Below are 19,913 nucleotides of genomic sequence, written 5' to 3'. Positions count from 1 at the left end.
AGATGTATTGCCTCCCGCAGCAAGAACAGCAGCGGCGGCACCAGTAGCAGGATCTCGCAAACGCCAACTCGTTCCTAGGCAGGCTACGCTTTGTATCACCGCTTTCCATAAGAGGCACACAGCTGACAACCTCTTACGGAAATTGAGGAACATCATCGCAGAATGGCTTACCCCAATTGGACTCTCTTGGGGATTTGTGACATCGGACAACGCCACCAATATTGTGCGTGCATTACATGTGGGCAAATTCCAGCACGTCCCATGTTTTGCACATACATTGAATTTGGTGGTGCAGAATTATTTAAAAAACGACAGGGGCGTGCAAGAGATGCTGTCGGTGGTCCGAAGAATTGCGGGCTACTTTCGGCATTCAGCCACCGCGTGCCGAAGACTGGAGCATCAGCAAACACTCCTGAACCTGCCCCGCCATCATCTGAAGCAAGAGGTGGTAACGAGGTGGAATTCAACCCTCTATATGCTTCAGAGGATGGAGGAGCAGCAAAAGGCCATTCAAGCCTATACAGCTGCCTACGATATAGGCAAAGGAGGGGGAATGCACCTGACTCAAGTGCAGTGGAGAATGATTTCAACGTTGTGCAAGGTTCTGCAACCCTTTGAACTTGCCACACTGCCAGCCTGAGTCAGGTCATTCCCCTCATCAGGCTTTTGCAGAAGAAGCTGGAGAGATTGAAGGAGGAGCTAAAACGGAGCGATTCCGCTAGGCATGTGGGACTTGTGGATGGAGCCCTTAATTCGCTTAACCAGGATTCACGGGTGGTCAATCTGTTGAAATCAGAGCACTACATTTTGGCCACCGTGCTCGATCCTAGGTTTAAAGCCTACGTTGTATCTCTCTTTCCGGCAGACACAAGTCTGCATAGGTGCAAAGACCTGCTGGTGAGACACTTGTCAAGTCAAGCGTAACGTGACCCGTCAATAGCTCCTCCTTCACATTCTCCCGCAACTGGGGCTGCGAGGAAAAGGCTAAGAATTCTGAGCCCACCCGCTGGCGGTGATGCAGGGCAGTCTGGAGCGAGTGCTGACATCTGGTCCGGACTGAAGGACCTGCCAACGATTACTGACATGTTGTCTACTGTCTCTGCATATGATTCTGTCACCATTGAAAGAATGGTGGAGGATTATATGAGTGACCGCATCCAAGTAGGCACGTCAGACACTCCGTACGTATACTGGCAGGAAAAAGAGGCAATTTAGAGGCCCTTGCACAAACTGGCTTTATTTTACCTAAGTTGCCCCCCCTCCAGTGTGTACTCCGAAAGAGTGTTTAGTGCAGCCGCTCACCTTGTCAGCAATCGGCGTACGAGGTTACTTCCAGAAAATGTGGAGAAGATGATGTTCATCAAAATGAATTAGAATCAATTCCTCCGTGGAGACATTCACCAGCAATTGCCTCCAGAAAGTACACAGGGACCTGAGACGGTGGATTCCAGTGGGGACGAATTAATACTCTGTGAGGAGGGGGATGTACACAGTGAAAGGGGTGAGGAATCGGACGATGAGGAGGAGGTGGACATCTTGCCTTTGTAGAGCCAGTTTGTGCAAGGAGAGATTGATTGCTTCTTTTTTGGTGGGGGCCCAAACCAACCAGTCATTTCAGTCACAGTCGTGTGGCAGACCCTGTCGCTGAAATGATGGGTTTGTTAAAGTGTGCATGTCCTGTTTATACAACATAAGGGTGGGTGGGAGGGCCCAAGGACAATTCCATCTTGCACCTCTTTTTTCTTTAATTTATCTTTGCATCATGTGCTGTTTGGGGACTATTTTTTGAAGTGCCATCCTGTCTGACACTGCAGTGCCACTCCTAGATGGGCCAGGTGTTTGTGTCGGCCACTTGGGTCGCTTAGCTTTGCCATCCAGCGACCTTGGTGCACCTCTTTTTTTCTTTGCATCATGTGCTGTTTGGGGACTATTTTTTAAATCTGCCATCCTGTCTGACACTGCAGTGCCACTCCTAGATGGGCCAGGTGTTTGTGTCGGCCACTTGGGTCGCTTAGCTTAGTCATCCAGCGACCTCGGTGCAAATTTTAGGACTAAAAATAATGGAGGTCATTCCGAGTTGTTAGCTCGCAAGGCGATTTTAGCAGAGTTGCTCACGCTAAGCCGCCGCCTACTGGGAGTGAATCTTAGCATCCTAAAATTGCGAACGACGTATTCGCAATTTTGCGATTACAAACTTCTTAGCAGTTTCAGAGTAGCTTCAGACTTACTCGGCATCTGCGATCAGTTCAGTGCTTGTCGTTCCTGGTTTGACGTCACAAACACACCCAGCGTTCGCCCAGACACTCCCCCGTTTCTCCAGCCACTCCTGCGTTTTTTCCGGAAACGGTAGCGTTTTTCCCCACTCGCCCATAAAACGGCCTGTTTCCGCTCAGTAACACCCATTTCCTGTCAATCACACTACGATCGCCTGAGCGAAGAAAAAGCCGTGAGTAAAAATCCTAACTTCATAGCAAATTTACTTGGCGCAGTCGCAGTGCGGACATTGCGCATGCGCACTAAGCGGAAAATCGCTGCGATGCAATGAAATTTACCGAGCGAACAACTCGGAATGAGGGCCAATATTGTGAGGTGTTCAGAATAGACTGGAAATGAGTGGAAATTATGGTTATTGAGGTTAATAATACTATGGGATCAAAATGACCCCCAAATTCTATGATTTAAGCTGTTTTTGAGGTTTTTTTTGTAAAAAAACACCCGAATCCAAAACACACCCGAATCCGACAAAAAAATTTCAGCGAGGTTTTGCCAAAACGCGTCTGAATCCAAAACACGGCCGCGGAGCCGAATCCAAAACCAAAACACAAAACCCAAAAAATTTCCGGTGCACATCACTAATATTTTTAATGGTTTCTTCGTTCCACCTTAACCAGGAGATTGTGGTTCCGGCACTTGTTTCTCCTGATCTGTCTCCCAAAGAGCGGTCTTTGGATGTGGTACGGGCTCTCCGTATCTATGTGAAGAGAACTGCTTCTATTAGGAAATCTGATTCTCTCTTTGTGCTGTTTGGATTTCACAAACGGGGCTGGCCTGCTCACAAGCAAACTTTGGCCAGATGGATTAGAATGGTGATTGCACATGCTTATGTGAAGGCTGGTCTATCAGCTCCTGCTCACATTACGGCCCATTCTACTCGGTCTGTTGGACCTTCTTGGGCAGCCCGCCGTGGTGCGACCCTTGAACAATTGTGCAAGGCGGCTACGTGGTCTTCAGTGAACACGTTCATAAGCTTCTATGCCTTCGATACAGCCGCTTCCGGGGATGCTTCCTTTGGACGCCGGGTTCTTGTGCCCGCTACAGTGCGTCCCCTCCCATAAGGAACTGCTTTAGGACATCCCCTATGTCTTTCCTTGTGGAGCCCAGTGTACCCCGCAGCAGAAAACGAGTTTTATGGTAAGAACTTACCTTTGTTAAAACTCTTTCTGCGAGGTACACTGGGCTCCACAAGGCGCCCACACTGACGCACTTAGCTTCTTTGGGTTGGTATGGCATTAGCCGCTGACACTTCTGTCGTGAGAGTGTGGTGTATGTGGCTACTAACCGTTGTCGTCTCTTTTCCTGCTACTGCATTGGGCTGGTTAACTAAAAACTCAGCTCCTGTGCAGTGAGGCGGGGTTATAGAGGAGGTGGCGCTATGCATTCTGGGAACAGTCAATGCTTTTGAGCCTGTTGGTGCCTCGGATCAAGATCCTACTCTACACCCCTATGTCTTTCCTTGTGGAGCCCAGTGTACCTCGCAGAAAGAGGTAAAGGTAAGTTCTTACCATAAAACTCGTTTTTTCTCACAAAATGGTGCAATTTTTCTACTTTTACGTTGATAGGGAGATATTGGAACTGAAAGTGTAGAGATGTACATGCCCACACATCACTGATTACACCCACACATCACTTTCCACACCCACACATCATTAGCCACACCCACACATCAGTAGACACATCTCCTCTGCTTCTCACAATAGGATCTTGAACACTTCAGCCCCAGGCCCATGTGGCCCCTAATCTGTCCCTGTTGTTTGTTATAGCAACATATTCTGTAAGCAGATAAAACTTTATAATATCTTTCAGGTTTGTGAGCCAAGAAGACAGAGTTTGGTTTGATAAATCTCTCGTCCAAGTTCTAGAGGAAAATGTGAATCCAGTACTCGTCTCAGAAATACCAAGCAATGCCTATTTTGTGGACTTCTTGAGAGGCGCTCCTGAACCCACTGGAAAGGGGCCTGGGGGCTTTGCGTTCGGAGCACCAAAAATATATGAGATGGTAAAGTGATTCCTAATGCAAATCATGTGACATTTTGGCTAGTTGACAGGGTTTAGACATATTTACACAGTATCAGTGCCTTTTATTTCTTCTTAATCACCATTCTGTTCCTACATAGAATTTTATCATAAAAATCTGTCCTAGCCCACAATAGATCATCAAACTGTATTGTCTCATCTTTCCCATGAAATACATCCCTGCAGGATACAGATGGCAAGAGTACAATCACTGATACCTTTCCAGTGATTTCTCATGGGCAAGGGGTATGTAATGGCAAATCCTACCCAGCTCGTATGCAGTCGATGTTTTCAATTGACCGGGAATAATGTGTTTTATAAGGAGGTCCAGGAGCAGATGTTGGTTTACTATTTGGATGCAAAACAGTCTGATTTACTTTTAACTTGCAGTGTGGCCTTGAGGAGAATAAATTGTCTATCTGTCTCATTTGAAAAATAAATATACTGTTAACAGATCTGCATGTAGGATTATTTGGTAGAACTGTGGACTAATAGCAGCTTTATTAGAAGCTGGTAAGAGCAGAGGACAAAGTTTTCTCACACACTTATGCTCCGTCTATAAAAGCAACAACCAGTACCAGACTATAAGAGGCTGTGGTGGTCACACTGAAAAAGGAAATCCTGCAGTTTGTTGTCCTCCTATAATAATGTAACACATTCCTAAAAGCAGTGCCAACTGCAGCACTAATATTGCCAGCATGCCTGACAGCTAGGGCCCTCTAGTGCCACATACAGAATACTGTTCAGACACTGACTCCTCCAACCCTACTTTCACCAATGTATTATTTAGACAAATCCATGGTGGATTTCTATTTCCTCCTTGATGCTTTCAGTCCTTAGGTAAAAATAAGGTAGATGGCCAATGCATATGTGGTCTTTGCAGAGCCCAGTCATGAAGGCCAGGCTGGAAGGCGTGTTACAAGTTCCAACAGTACAGAGTGGCTTTGCTCTAATAGGTCAGAGCATGAGAAACCCTATTTGATTGGTTAGTAGCATTATACCCATACTTGCGCATAGAAGCCCGGAGAGAAGATGCTGCAGGAGACTTCGGGGGGCGGGCTGTGACATAACTAAGCCCCGCCCCACATTGGGAAAACGCCGCGATTCATGGGTTCGCGAAAGGGGGCGGGGCTAAAATGAGGCAATTTGCGTAATTTTAATCCCTTCCCCACCTCACGGACTTGCGAATACTGAAGTCTATCTTTTCATCATGCCCACATCACTAGGGTGCGGGCAGGATGCAGGAGACCTGCCTACTCTTCCGGGGGTGCAAAGGGACTACCCCAAAACACGGTAGCCTCCCCGCAGCTTCAGGGAGAGTAGACAAGTATGATTACACCCCACATTAGGTGTAATAATACTAAACTTTATTTTATCAGTGATGCTCACTGTAACAATGAGTATGAAAATGTGGATCTTATTTTCTTGTTTAATCCAAATTGACCCCTTTTTATGTTGAAAACCATGTAAGGAACCGTGCATGTAACTCCAATGCTGTATGACATATTTACACTGATCTTGAAACGCTCTTCATATGATATCCTAATATGGCACAGTCCTATATGTTGGTCAGCTACACCTAGCTCTGCTGTGGCACCCGGCTCCCCTCCAACTTTTAAACAGAACTGTTTGGAGAGTCTCAGATTTTTTGCCCTGCATTACACTTATACTCAGTACTCTTCTGTTTTGTTTCAGATTCCAAGTTTGGACTTTCTGTCTGAAAAGCTGCAGCAGTTTCAGAAACAATTAAATGATACAATAGAGGGATTTTCTCTCAATTTGTTTTTTTTTGAAGATGCAATGACGCATCTTATTAAGGTGAATATAATTTTCATTTATTTGTTATGTAGCAATCTGCAGTATTATGCTACATGTAACATCAATATCAACATCAACATCAATTTAGGATTATGCTTACCTTTTTTTGTAGGCCTAGTTAGAGATACTGGTGACAGAGGTCTTCCAGATGGGTATGGGTCGTTGGGTTAACCCAACTTAGGTCGACACTCATTAGGTCGACATTGCCATTATGTCGATACTCATTGTGTCGACATGGGTGTTATGTTGACGTGTACTAGGTCGACAGGTCAAAAGGTCGACACGAGTTTTTTTTTTTTTTTTACTGTTTTTGGTGTCGTTTTCTCCGTAAAGTGACGGGGAACCCAAATTAGTGTACCGTGTCCCCTCACATGGATCGCTTCGCTCAGCACAGATTACCGCGTAGTCCACGTGGATCGTTAAGTATGAAAAAATCCAAAAAATAAAAAAATGTGAAAAACTTGTGTCAACCTTTTGACTTGTCGACCTAGCACATGTCAACCTAATGCATGTTGACCTAATGGCATTGTCAACCTTCAGTTTTCGACCTAATGAGTATCGACCTAAATTGTGTTGACCTAACAACCATAACCCTTTCAGATATCACTAAACATTATATACTATAATATATACTGAAGAAAAAAGTGAGATTTCTGCGCTACTTATGACCCAAGTATGCGATATGGCTGAATCAACATACACCACTCTTATAGTTAGTAAAAAAGTTTTATTCATAAATTGCTATAATTCAATACATAAAACATATATCTAAAATGCAGACAATACAGCTGTATTAATAATTAATCACAAAGTGTCTGTTATAACAATGCGAATGCCAGAAAAATAAAACAGAAAAATGTAACAAAAAAATGTAGATAAAAATGAAAAAATTAGAGAAAAAAATAAAAAAATGGAGAAGTAGAAAAGGGCAATGTCCCTTTAAGAGATCCCTTGTACTGATGTAATGGTTAATGGTATGCCTCCTTTAAGAAATCCAACCAGTGTGGAGACCAATATGTTTTATTTACATACAGTACAGTCTGTGTTAATAAGCTCTGCTTAGTAATACTGTCCATTGAGGGCTTAATTACAAGTACGCTTTGAATAAACTGCGTGTGTACTGTGCAGGGATCTTACCCATACCTCATCCAATGCAGCAGTGTCCCTGCTCACATGTGCTGTTCCTCTTATTCGCTGGAGCGGTCTGAGGCTCAAGGAGAGTGGCGTGCTCTCACTGTGCTGAATTATGTCTCCCGGCTGTGAAGCTCAGTGGCCTGATGCTCTTATTTGGTAATATATGGTGGTTCACTACGGAGGCGGCCGCACTCCTGGAGTGATGTCCCGCTGGAGTAATCGAGGTGATTAGAGTAAATAGGTGATATCCACACGTATCCTTGATGATGCTTAGGTATTCTTGTGACCAGTTTCGCACCAAACCTGGTGTTTTTCAAATAATGAGGTACCGTATATACTCGAGTATAAGCCAACTTTTTCAGCACTTTTTTTTTTTGCTGAAAAAGCCCCTTCGGCTTATACTCGAGTCAGTATTTAGGAGGGACACGGAGGGCACAGCGCGCGGCTCTCCTGTGTCCCTCCTGCGTCTCCGACGGCAGCGGCGTATGTGTGTGTTAAAGGAAGTGCACAAACCGGCACTTCCTTTAACACACACACCGCTGCCGCCGGAGACGCAGGAGGGACACAGAAGAGCCGCGCGCTGTGCCCTCCGTGTCCCTCCTTCAGAAGACAGCGCGGGAGCGACGGAGGGTAAGTACGGTAACTGGTACTGTGGGGCATATCTGGCAGCATGAGGGCATATCTGGCACATCTGGCACTGTGGGGCATATCTGGCAGCATGGGGGCATATCTGGCACTGTGGGGCACATCTGGCAGAATGAGGGCACATCTGGCAGCATGAGGGCATATCTGGCAGCATGAGGGCACATCTGGCACTGTGGGGTATATCTGGCAGCATGGGTGCATATCTGGCACTGTGGGGCATATCTGGCAGCATGAGGGCACATCTGGCACTGTGGGGCATATCTGGCAGCATGAGGGCACATCTGGCACTGTGGGGCATATCTGGCAGCATGAGGGCATATCTGGCACATCTGGCACTGTGGGGCATATCTGGAAGCATGAGGGCATATCTGGCACTGTGGGGCATATCTGGCAGCATTAGGGCATATCTGGCACTGTGGGGGCATATCTGGCAGTATGAGGGCATATCTGGCACTATGAGGGCTGTGTACGGCTAGAACTGCATTTCCCACCCTAGGCTTATACTCGAGTCATTAAGATTTCCCAGGTTTTTGTGGTAAAATTAGGTACCTCGGCTTATATTCAGGTCGACTTATACTCGAGTATATACGGTATATACTTATTATATATTATATATACTTCTATATTTGGGCAGCATGGATGGTGTAATGGTTTGCATTGCTGACTCACGGCACTGGCATCTTGGGATCAATACCTACGCTCCAAAACTATGCCAGTCAGTTAATTGTGTCCCAACAAAAATTTACTTTAGTGTGTACATCAGGCCTGGCCAACCTGGGGCTCTCCAACCTTTGTGAAACTACACATTCCAGCATGACCTGCCACAGTTTTAGCATTCCTTAATAGCAAAACTGGCAGAGCATGTTGGGACTTGTAGTTTCACAACAGCTGGAGAGTTACAGGTTGGCCAGGCCTTGGCTAAAGCGTTAGGCTGTCCCAGGATGCAGTATGGCCTCCTCTATAACCCTGCCACCAGGCACTGAGAGCTCAGTTTTGAGTTGGTGCCTGCAGCAGCAGGTCACTTAACAGGGGGGCTGCACAAGCTTTTTTAAAGAAAATATCCTGTTTCTGGCTGGGCTGTCAGTGCTGTATGTCAGGGTGACACTTCAGCGCTGCAGCTCCATCACCTCCCAAGCGGCGTTGCATACTCCCGCAGCTCAGTTCCTGGGTACTTGCAGCGGAGACTGCTCTCCTGCTTTGCATTACTGCTACCGGGAGGAGGTAAGAGGGTCCCCCAGGCGGGACCCGCCGGGGCGTCGGAGCACAGGTCGGGTGTACTAACACCCCATTTAATAAGACTCACAGAGGTAGATCTATTAAGCCTGGTGAAGTGATAAACAGGAAGGTGATAAAGCACCAGCCAATCAGCTCCTAACTTCCAAGTTACAGGCTAGGTTTGAAAAATGACAGTTAGGAGCTGATTGGCTGGTGCTTTATCACCTTCCAGTTTATCTCTTCACTAGACTTAATAAATCTGCCCCACAGTACCTGGGGTGGGAGTCCAGCATAGGAGAGGCAGCGCTTAACCTGTAGCTCCTCCCCCGGCCCAGGGCGTCATCTCCTCACAGATTTTCCGCCCTGGAGCTGACTGATTTCCCTCACTTCCTGACTGAGACACTGGGCGCCATCTTCTAAGCATAGCTGCGGCTGGTCTCCGGGACTGCAGGGCAAGGTCTCCCTTGTAAATCCCTGTGACTTTATAATCACTTATGCATCCTATATGTCTTTTTTTTTTTATATACATTTTATTAGTGAGAAGACATATATATATAAATGAAAAACACAGATGGCCTACGCAGAGGCCATTAAAGATGTGAACAAACAGCTTACATCAAAGCCTAATTAGAATATCCTAGTAGGCCATTTGGGCACAAATCTGAAAATATATCAAAACTAATAAAAGGATCGTTGGTAATACTTCTTTATATCGTTCTCACATTTTATTTTAATATTATAAAAAACAGTTAAAGAGAAGGAGTCACTAGAGAAACTAAAACTCAGAGTGATAATGACAGGTCGAGAGAGGAGACAGGAAAGAAAAAACAGAGATAGAAGAAGATAAAGAGTAGGGAAGGGAAAGGAATGGGAGGGAACAATCCGACTGGTCATCCAAATGTCCAACCGATAAGCCCAGGAGATTTGGACAAATTAAACTGGTTTAATATACTCTAGATAGTATGCCACCACTTTAAGTAAAGACGAGAGGGGTGTTAAAAAATGAGGACCATGGGCTCCAATCCTTAATAAATGAAACAGAAGAGTTCTTCAGGAACATGTTCCATTGAATAAATGTGCCATACTTTAGCTATTGTCTCATCTATCTTGGGCAGTCCCGAGGACCACCACTGCGCTGCTATACAACATCTAGCCGCAAGGACCATGTGAGTGAATCATTTATATTGGTGGCGTGTAATCTCAGGAATGTCCATTGATAAAAGGAAATAGCTGGCTTTAAAAGGAATTGGGATAGATAGGACTGCAGAGGCCAATGCCGCTATCTCCCTCCACAAGGAAGCGAGAATTGGGCACGTCCACCATATATGTAGGAATGTGCTGTCCATATTCTTGCATCTCCAACACAGTGGGGAAATCTCGGGATTAATTTTGTTAAGTCTAGTTGGGACATAATACCACCTATAGAAAAGTTTATAGGCGTTCTCCTTCAATCTTACACACACAGAACTAGAGGCCACTCTAAAATAAATTGAGGACCAATCGTCCGCATCTAGCTTTTCTCTAACGTCCTAAGTGGATGCTGGGGACTCCGTCAGGACCATGGGGAATAGCGGCTCCGCAGGAGACAGGGCACAAAAATAAAGCTTTAGGATCAGGTGGTGTGTACTGGCTCCTCCCCCTATGACCCTCCTCCAAGCCTCAGTTAGGTTTTTGTGCCCGTCCGAGCAGGGTGCAATGTAGGTGGCTCTCTTAAAGAGCTGCTTAGAAAAAGTTTTTTAGGTTTTTTATTTTCAGTGAGTCCTGCTGGCAACAGGCTCACTGCATCGAGGGACTTAGGGGAGAGAATTTCAACTCACCTGCGTGCAGGATGGATTGGATTCTTAGGCTAGTGGACACCATTAGCTCCAGAGGGAGTCGGAACACAGGTCTCGCCCTGGGGTTCGTCCCGGAGCCGCGCCGCCGACCCCCCTTACAGATTCTGAAGATTGAATGTCCGGAATCAGGCGGCAGAAGGCTTTTCAGTCTTCATGAAGGTAGCGCACAGCACTGCAGCTGTGCGCCATTGTTGTCACACACTTCACACCAAGCGGTCACGGAGGGTGCAGGGCGCTGCTGGGGGCGCCCTGGGCAGCAATATTTTATTACCTTAAGGCAAAAGAATACATCACATATAGCCATTAAGGCTATATGTATGTATTTAACCCATGCCACTTATCTAAATCCACGGGAGGAAAGCCTGCCGAAATAGGGGGCGGGGCTTATTCTCCTCAGCACACAGCGCCATTTTCCTGCTCAGCTCCGCTGTGAGGAAGGCTCCCAGGACTCTCCCCTGCACTGCACTACAGAAACAGGGTAAAACAGAGAGGGGGGGCATTTTTTTGGCGATATACTGGATATATTTAAGCTGCTATAAGGAACAACACTTATATAAGGTTGTTCCCATATATATTATAGCGCTTGGGTGTGTGCTGGCAAACTCTCCCTCTGTCTCCCCAAAGGGCTAGTGGGGTCCTGTCTTCGATAAGAGCATTCCCTGTGTGTCTGCTGTGTGTCGGTACGTGTGTGTCGACATGTATGAGGACGATGTTGGCGTGGAGGCAGAGCAATTGCCGATAATGGTGATGTCACCCCCCAGGGAGTCGACACCGGAATGGATGGCTTTGTTTATGGAATTACGTGATAATGTCAGCACATTACAAAAATCAGTTGACGACATGAGACGGCCGGCAAACCAGTTAGTACCTGCCCAGGCGTCTCAGACACCGTCAGGGGCTGTAAAGCGCCCTTTACCTCAGTCGGTCGACACAGACCCAGACACAGACACTGAATCTAGTGTCGACGGTGATGAAACAAACGTATTTTCAAGTAGGGCCACACGTTATATGATCACGGCAATGAAGGAGGCTTTGCATATCTCTGATGCTGCAAGTACCACAAAAAGGGGTATTATGTGGGGGGTGAAAAAACTACCTGTAGTTTTTCCTGAATCAGAGGAATTAAATGATGTATGTGATGAAGCGTGGTTTAACCCAGATAGAAAAATGCTAATTTCAAAAAAGTTATTAGCATTATACCCTTTCCCGCCAGAGGTTAGGGCGCGCTGGGAAACACCCCCTAGGGTGGATAAGGCGCTCACACGCTTATCAAAACAAGTGGCGTTACCGTCTCCGGATACGGCCGCCCTCAAGGATCCAGCAGATAGGAGACTGGAAACTACCCTAAAAAGTATATACACACATACTGGTGTTATACTGCGACCGGCTATCGCCTCAGCCTGGATGTGCAGTGTTGGGGTCGTCTGGTTGGATTCCCTGACTGAAAATATTGATACCCTGGATAGGGACAGTATTTTATTGACTATAGAGCAATTGAAGGATGCTTTCCTTTATATGCAAGATGCGCAGAGAGATATTTGCACTCTGGCATCGAGAGTAAATGCGATGTCCATATCTGCCAGAAGGAGTTTATGGACGCGACAGTGGTCAGGTGATGCGGATTCCAAACGACATATGGAAGTATTGCCGTATAAAGGGGAGGAATTATTTGGCGTCGGTCTATCGGATCTGGTGGCCACGGCAACTGCCGGAAAATCCACCTTTTTACCTCAGACCCCCTCCCAACAGAAAAAGACACCGTCTTTTCAGCCGCAGTCCTTTCGGTCCTATAAGAACAAGCGGACAAAAGGACAGTCATATCTGCCTAGGGGCAGAGGAAGGGGTAAGAGAGGGCAGCAAGCAGCCCCTGCCCAGGAACAGAAGCCCTCCCATGGTTCTGCAAAGCCCTCAGCATGACGCTGGGGCCTTACAAGCGGACTCAGGAACGGTGGGGGGTCGACTCAAGAATTTCAGCGCACAGTGGGCTTGCTCACAGGTGGACCCCTGGATTCTGCAGGTAGTATCTCAGGGTTACAGGTTGGAATTCGAGAAGTCTCCCCCTCGCCGGTTCCTAAAGTCTGCTTTGCCAACGTCTCCCTCAGACAGGGAGACGGTATTGGAAGCCATTCACAAGCTGTTTGCTCAGCAGGTGATAGTCAAGGTACCCCTCCTACAACAGGGAAAGGGGTATTACTCCACGCTATTTGTGGTACCGAAGCCGGACGGCTCGGTAAGACCTATTCTAAATCTGAAATCTTTGAACCTGTACATACAAAAATTCAAGTTCAAGATGGAGTCACTCAGAGCAGTGATAGCGAATCTGGAAGAAGGGGACTTTATGGTGTCCCTGGACATAAAGGATGCTTACCTGCATGTCCCAATTTGCCCTTCACATCAAGGATACCTCAGGTTCGTGGTGCAAAACTGTCATTATCAGTTTCAGACGCTGCCGTTTGGATTGTCCACGGCACCTCGGGTCTTTACCAAGGTAATGGCCGAAATGATGATTCTTCTGCGAAGAAGAGGCGTATTAATTATCCCTTACTTGGACGATCTCCTGATAAGGGCAAGGTCCAGAGAACAGCTGGAGGACGGAGTAGCACTAACCCAAGTAGTGCTGCAACAACACGGGTGGATTCTGAATTTTCCAAAATCTCAGTTGACCCCGACAACACGTCTGCTGTTCCTGGGAATGATTCTGGACACGGTTCAGAAAAAGGTGTTTCTTCCGAGGAGAAAGCCAGGGAGTTATCCGAACTTGTCAGGAACCTCCTAAAACCAGGGACAGTGTCTGTACATCAATGCACAAGAGTCCTGGGAAAGATGGTGGCTTCTTACGAAGCGATTCCATTTGGCAGATTCCACGCACGAACTTTTCAGTGGGATCTGCTGGACAAATGGTCCGGATCGCATCTGCAGATGCATCAGCGGATAACCTTATCGCCACGGACAAGGGTGTCTCTTCTGTGGTGGTTGCAGAGTGCTCATCTGTTAGAGGGCCGCAGATTCGGCATACAGGACTGGGTCCTGGTGACCACGGATGCCAGTCTGAGAGGCTGGGGAGCGGTCACACAAGGAAGAAACTTCCAGGGAGTATGGTCAAGCCTGGAGATGTCTCTTCACATAAATATACTGGAGCTAAGAGCGATTTACAATGCTCTAAGTCTGGCAAAACCCCTGCTTCAGGGTCAGCCGGTGTTGATCCAGTCGGACAACATCACGGCAGTCGCCCACGTAAACAGACAGGGCGGCACAAGAAGCAGGACAGCAATGGCAGAAGCTGCAAGGATTCTTCGCTGGGCGGAAGATCATGTGATAGCACTGTCAGCAGTATTCATTCCGGGAGTGGACAACTGGGAAGCAGACTTCCTCAGCAGACACGATCTACACCCGGGAGAGTGGGGACTTCATCCAGAAGTCTTCCACATGATTGTGAACCATTGGGAAAAACCAATGGTGGATATGATGGCGTCCCGCCTCAACAAAAAACTGGACAGGTATTGCGCCAGGTCAAGAGATCCTCAGGCAATAGCTGTGGAGGCTCTGGTAACACCGTGGGTGTTCCAGTCAGTGTATGTGTTCCCTCCTCTGCCTCTCATACCAAAAGTACTGAGAATTATACGGCAGAAGGGAGTAAGAACGATACTAGTGGCTCCGGATTGGCCAAGAAGAACTTGGTACCCGGAACTTCAAGAGATGCTCACGGAGGATCCGTGGCCTCTACCTCTAAGACGGGACCTGCTTCAGCAGGGACCGTGTCTATTCCAAGACTTACCGCGGCTGCGTTTGACGGCATGGCGGTTGAACGCCGAATTCTAAAGGAAAAAGGCATTCCGGAAGAGGTCATTCCTACACTGGTAAAAGCCAGGAAGGAGGTGACTGCACAACATTATCACCGCATTTGGAGAAAATATGTTGCGTGGTGTGAGGCCAGGAAGGCCCCCACGGAGGAATTTCAACTGGGTCGATTCCTACATTTCCTGCAAACAGGATTGTCTATGGGCCTCAAATTGGGGTCCATTAAGGTTCAAATTTCGGCCCTGTCGATTTTCTTCCAGAAAGAATTGGCTTCAGTTCCTGAAGTCCAGACTTTTGTAAAAGGAGTACTACATATACAGCCCCCGGTTGTGCCCCCAGTGGCACCGTGGGATCTTAATGTAGTCTTGGATTTTCTCAAATCCCATTGGTTTGAGCCGCTCAAATCGGTGGAGCTGAAGTATCTCACATGGAAAGTAACCATGCTACTGGCCCTGGCTTCAGCCAGGAGAGTATCAGAATTGGCGGCTTTATCATATAAGAGCCCATATCTGATTTTCCATACGGACAGGGCAGAACTGCGGACGCGTCCTCATTTTCTGCCTAAGGTGGTGTCAGCGTTTCAGCTGAACCAGCCTATTGTGGTGCCTGCGGCTACTAACGAGTTGGAGGATTCCAAGTTGTTGGACGTGGTCCGGGCATCAGAAAGTCTGACTCACTGCTTATATTGTATGCACCCAACAAGATGGGTGCTCCTGCTTCTAAGCAGACGATTGCTCGTTGGATTTGTAGCACAATTCAACTTGCACATTCTGTGGCAGGCTTGCCACAACCTAAATCTGTCAAGGCCCATTCCACAAGGAAAGTGGGCTCATCCTGGGCGGCTGCCCGGGGAGTCTCGGCATTACAACTCTGCCGAGCTGCTACTTGGTCAGGGGCAAATACGTTTGCAAAATTCTACAAATTTGATACCCTGGCTGAGGAGGACCTTGAGTTCTCTCATTCGGTGCTGCAGAGTCATCCGCACTCTCCCGCCCGTTTGGGAGCTTTGGTATAATCCCCATGGTCCTGACGGAGTCCCCAGCATCCACTTAGGACGTTAGAGAAAATAAGAATTTACTTACCGATAATTCTATTTCTCGTAGTCCGTAGTGGATGCTGGGCGCCCATCCCAAGTGCGGATTGTCTGCAATACTTGTACATAGTTATTGTTACAAAAAAATCGGGTTGTTATTTGTTGTGAGCCGTCTGTTCAGAGGCTCCTACGTTTGTCATACTGTTAACTGGGTTCAGATCACAAGTTATACGGTGTGATTGGTGTGGCTGGTATGAGTCTTACCCGGGGTTCAATATCCTTCCTTATTGTGTACGCTCGTCCGGGCACAGTATCCTAACTGAGGCTTGGAGGAGGGTCATAGGGGGAGGAGCCAGTACACACCACCTGATCCTAAAGCTTTATTTTTGTGCCCTGTCTCCTGCGGAGCCGCTATTCCCCATGGTCCTGACGGAGTCCCCAGCATCCACTACGGACTACGAGAAATAGAATTATCGGTAAGTAAATTCTTATTTTCCCCCAGATCGGATTCTCATGCCTGTTCATGAGACTCTTTAGCCCCTGTAACTAAGGGGGATAATAAAGAGGATAGGGTGAATATAAGTCCTTTAGTGGAGGCTTTACAAAATGCTAAGTTTAGGGGTCTAGCACATAACTGAGAAGAAACCGCAGAGTGAAAATGCCTAATTTGTAAATATTAATAAAAAGATTTATGAGGGATAGAGTGTTTAGTTTGCAGGGCCGTAAATGTGGGGAAAGAAGAATTTTGAGTAATGTCGTTAAGTAACCTGACTCCGCCGTTTGACCAGCAAGCAAAAGAGGAGGTGAAGCATCCTGGTCGGAAACTAGGATTATCAAATATTGGAATCAGAGGGCTGGGAGCTGGGGCCAGGCCAAATTTCCTGTTTGCCATGTCCCATACATCTAATGTATGTGAGACAACAGGATGACCGAGAATTGTTTTAGGACGGGACTTTCTAGGTATCCATAATAAAGAGGATATGGAATGCAGATTGAGGTCATTTGTTTCTATTTCAACCCACATTCTTTCAGATGTAGGCCGCCTATTCCAGAGAATGCGCTGAGCTAGTCTGGCTGCTAGGTAATAAGATTTTAAGTTAGGGACCCCAAGTCCACCCTTGGAAGTACACCTTTGAATCACTGACAGTTTCACTCTGGGTTTCTTCTTTGACCAGATGAATGACATTAAGCTATGTTGGAGTCCCTTGAAGACACAGGGGGTAACTCAAATTGGTAACGTTTGGAATAGGTAGAGTAGTCTTGGTAGTAGGTTCATTTTAATGGCATTAATTCGTCCTATCCAAGAAATGTGGTACCTTCCCCATTCCTCAAGATCCCTCTGGAGTTGAGCCAGAAGTTTTGGATAGTTAGCCTGATATAATTGCGAATACGTCTTGGTTATGGCTATCCCTAGGTAAGATAGGTGTCGTCTGTTCCAATGAAAATTAAAATATTGCTCTAGGGAGTCCTTAACCGCTTGAGGAATATAGAAATCAAGAACCTCAGTTTTACTTGCATTGATCTTATAACCCGAGAGGGCTCAATAAGTATTAATTTTCTGAAAAAGATGGGGCAAAGAATGGAGAGGGTCAGAAATGGTAAGTAGGACGTCGTCCGCGTAGAGAGCAATCTTATATTCCATTGACCCTATTCTAATCCCCTTAATATTTGGGTTAGTTCGAATACGCGCGGTCAAAGGTTTAATAGAAATATCTGTCGGGACCCATTAGATATTGGAAAGGGAGGGGAAATAACCCCGTTGGCCAACACTGCTGCACTAGGTTTATCATATAAAGCTCGGATACCCTGTAGGAACTGATCTCCAATCCGTACAGATTGGAGAGTATGAAACATAAAAGACCATTGAATCCTGTCGAAAGCTTTTTCAGCAGCTAATCCCAAAACCAGTGCTGGCAGTTTTTGTTTGTGAATCGCATGAACGATATCAACTGTACGGTGGGTATTATCACACGTTTGTCGACCGGATATAAAACCGACCTGGTCCGGGTGTACCAGGAAGGGAAGTAAAGAACCCAGCCTATTCGCCAGTACTTTTGCGTAAATTTTCATATCCACGTTTCATAAAGAAATGGGTTTATAGTTAGAGACTAACTCTGGGTCTCTGCCCGACTTAGGGATTACAACTATGCTGGCCAAGGAGGTTTAGGGGTCTAACGAGGCACCATCTAGAAGGTCGATAAAAAAGATTTTTAAGAAAGGGGTGAGAACGGATGCAAATTTCTTATAATATTGAGATGTGAAGCTATCTGGGCCCGGAGCGGCAGAAGATTTAAGTCATTTAATAGCCGATAAAATCTCTTCCTCCGATATTTTTGCGTTCAAATCTAACACCTGTTGATCATTTAGGAGGTGGAGTAACTCACTGGAGAAAAAGTGGACAGAGGGAGGATTGGAGAAAGACCTTTAGTTGGAGGGGAGTTAGATAAATTATATAACGTCTCATAGAATGTTTGAAAGTCTAAGACTATGCGCATAGGGTCGTAAGTAGCTGCTCCGGAACCGTGTTCCTTGATTTTAGTAATTAAACCAGAAGCCCTCTTTTGTCTGAGTTTACTAGCTAAAACAGAGTCAGCCTTATCTGCTTTATCATAATATTTTTGCTGGAGCCGTTTCAGGATACAAGCAGATTTACGAGAGTGAATAGTATTAAGTCTGCCCCTCAGAGAATTGATCTGAATCAGTAGAGGTGCCGTAGGGTTCTGCTTATGTTTAGCAAGGAGAGAGGAAATTTCAGTTTCAAGTTGGGAAATTTCTTTTTTGGCTTGTCTCTTTCGAAACGCTGCCCTACTAATAAATTTACCCCGGAGTGTTGCTTTGTGCGCTTCCCAGATAATCCCCCTCGACACCTCCTCCGTCAAAATAAAGTCAAAGAACTCCGATATGGCAGACCTAACATCCTCAAAAAATGAAGGGTCCAGCAACATATTATCGTCCAGACGCCACACGCGGGATCTGGTTCGGGATGAAAAGGTATCCAAGAGAACATAAGGCCCCGCATAGTCTGTCCATGAGAAAGGCATTATACCTGCTGCTCCTACTCTAGAGGCAAGCAATCTGGACACAAAGATCATATCAATGCGTGAATAAATTTGGTGGGGACCAGAATAATGAGTAAAGTCTCTAGCCGTTTAATTTTTAAGGCGCTACGTATCCAAAACCCCTAGCTTCGTTAGCTCCTTACAAAGATTAAATGATGTGCGAATGACTTTAGGTGAGTGTTTTAACGTCCGTGAGGCGGACTTGTCCAAAGAGGGATCTAACACAGGATTAAAGTCTCCACCTATTATCAAGCTGCCTAGCATGCATTTTTCTATTTGTTTAAATATTTTAGAAAAGAATGAGCTCTGACCCGTGTTGGGAGCATACACACTAACTAAAGTGATTTGTTGTGCGCCTATGGAACCCACCAATATGAGGTACCTGCCATCTGTATCTGACACACATTTAGAAAAGACAAAGAGAACATTGTTAGAAATTAGAATCGCCACACCCCTCTTTTTACATGGAGCAGAGGCAAAAAAAGTTTGAGGAAAACGTTTACCTCGTAATTGAGAATGTTCTCCAGTAAGGTGCGTTTCTTGCAACAATACAATGTCTGCTTTTTCACGTCTACACGCCCCCAACACTTGGGTACGATGTTTAGGTGAATTCAGACCATTAACATTTATGGAAAGAATTTTACACCCCATGATGTTATGAGTATTGGAAACATAGATAGGACTCAGATATCAGTTTAAGCCCAACAGGCGGAGGCCAGGCGGATTTGGGGAAAGGGGGGCGAGACAGGAGGGTCAGAAAGAGAGAAAGAAAAGAAAAGGAAAAGAAGAAGAGAGACAAAAAGCGTCCTAAATAGGCCAAAACCCTGTAGAAAAAAAAACCCCAACGTAGGGGTCCAACCAGAACATACATTAGAAATATCATAAACATATATCAGGGTAAGGGGCGGTTTATATCAAAGCTTATAAACCTATATACGAGGCCCTCAAATCAAAACTAGAATTCTAAAAGAAGTAACGGATTCGCATTAAAAGTTGCAAATCGGGGATTAACCCGTAACATTAACATTTAGAGAACAACAGATTCAGACAGTCCCAGCTATCACAGAGGGAGAGTAAATCAAA

The 19,913-nt window shown here is 46.1% G+C and overlaps 1 protein-coding gene across 1 annotated transcript in view; it reads left to right on the top strand.

The window, feature by feature from the left end:
* Positions 1-19,913, top strand: part of DNAH8 (dynein axonemal heavy chain 8) — a 1,853,457-nt gene that overhangs the window by 1,409,999 nt on the left and 423,545 nt on the right. Inside the window, exons 60-61 of the mRNA XM_063918852.1 lie at positions 4,084-4,276; positions 5,989-6,111. Coding sequence (XP_063774922.1) covers positions 4,084-4,276; positions 5,989-6,111 — 316 coding nt within the window. The remainder of the gene's footprint in view (positions 1-4,083; positions 4,277-5,988; positions 6,112-19,913) is intronic.

This window comes from Pseudophryne corroboree, chromosome 4 (genome assembly GCF_028390025.1).
Source record: "Pseudophryne corroboree isolate aPseCor3 chromosome 4, aPseCor3.hap2, whole genome shotgun sequence".
Taxonomy (NCBI): Eukaryota; Metazoa; Chordata; class Amphibia; order Anura; family Myobatrachidae; genus Pseudophryne; species Pseudophryne corroboree.
This window is presented reverse-complemented; position numbering and strand designations above follow the sequence as displayed.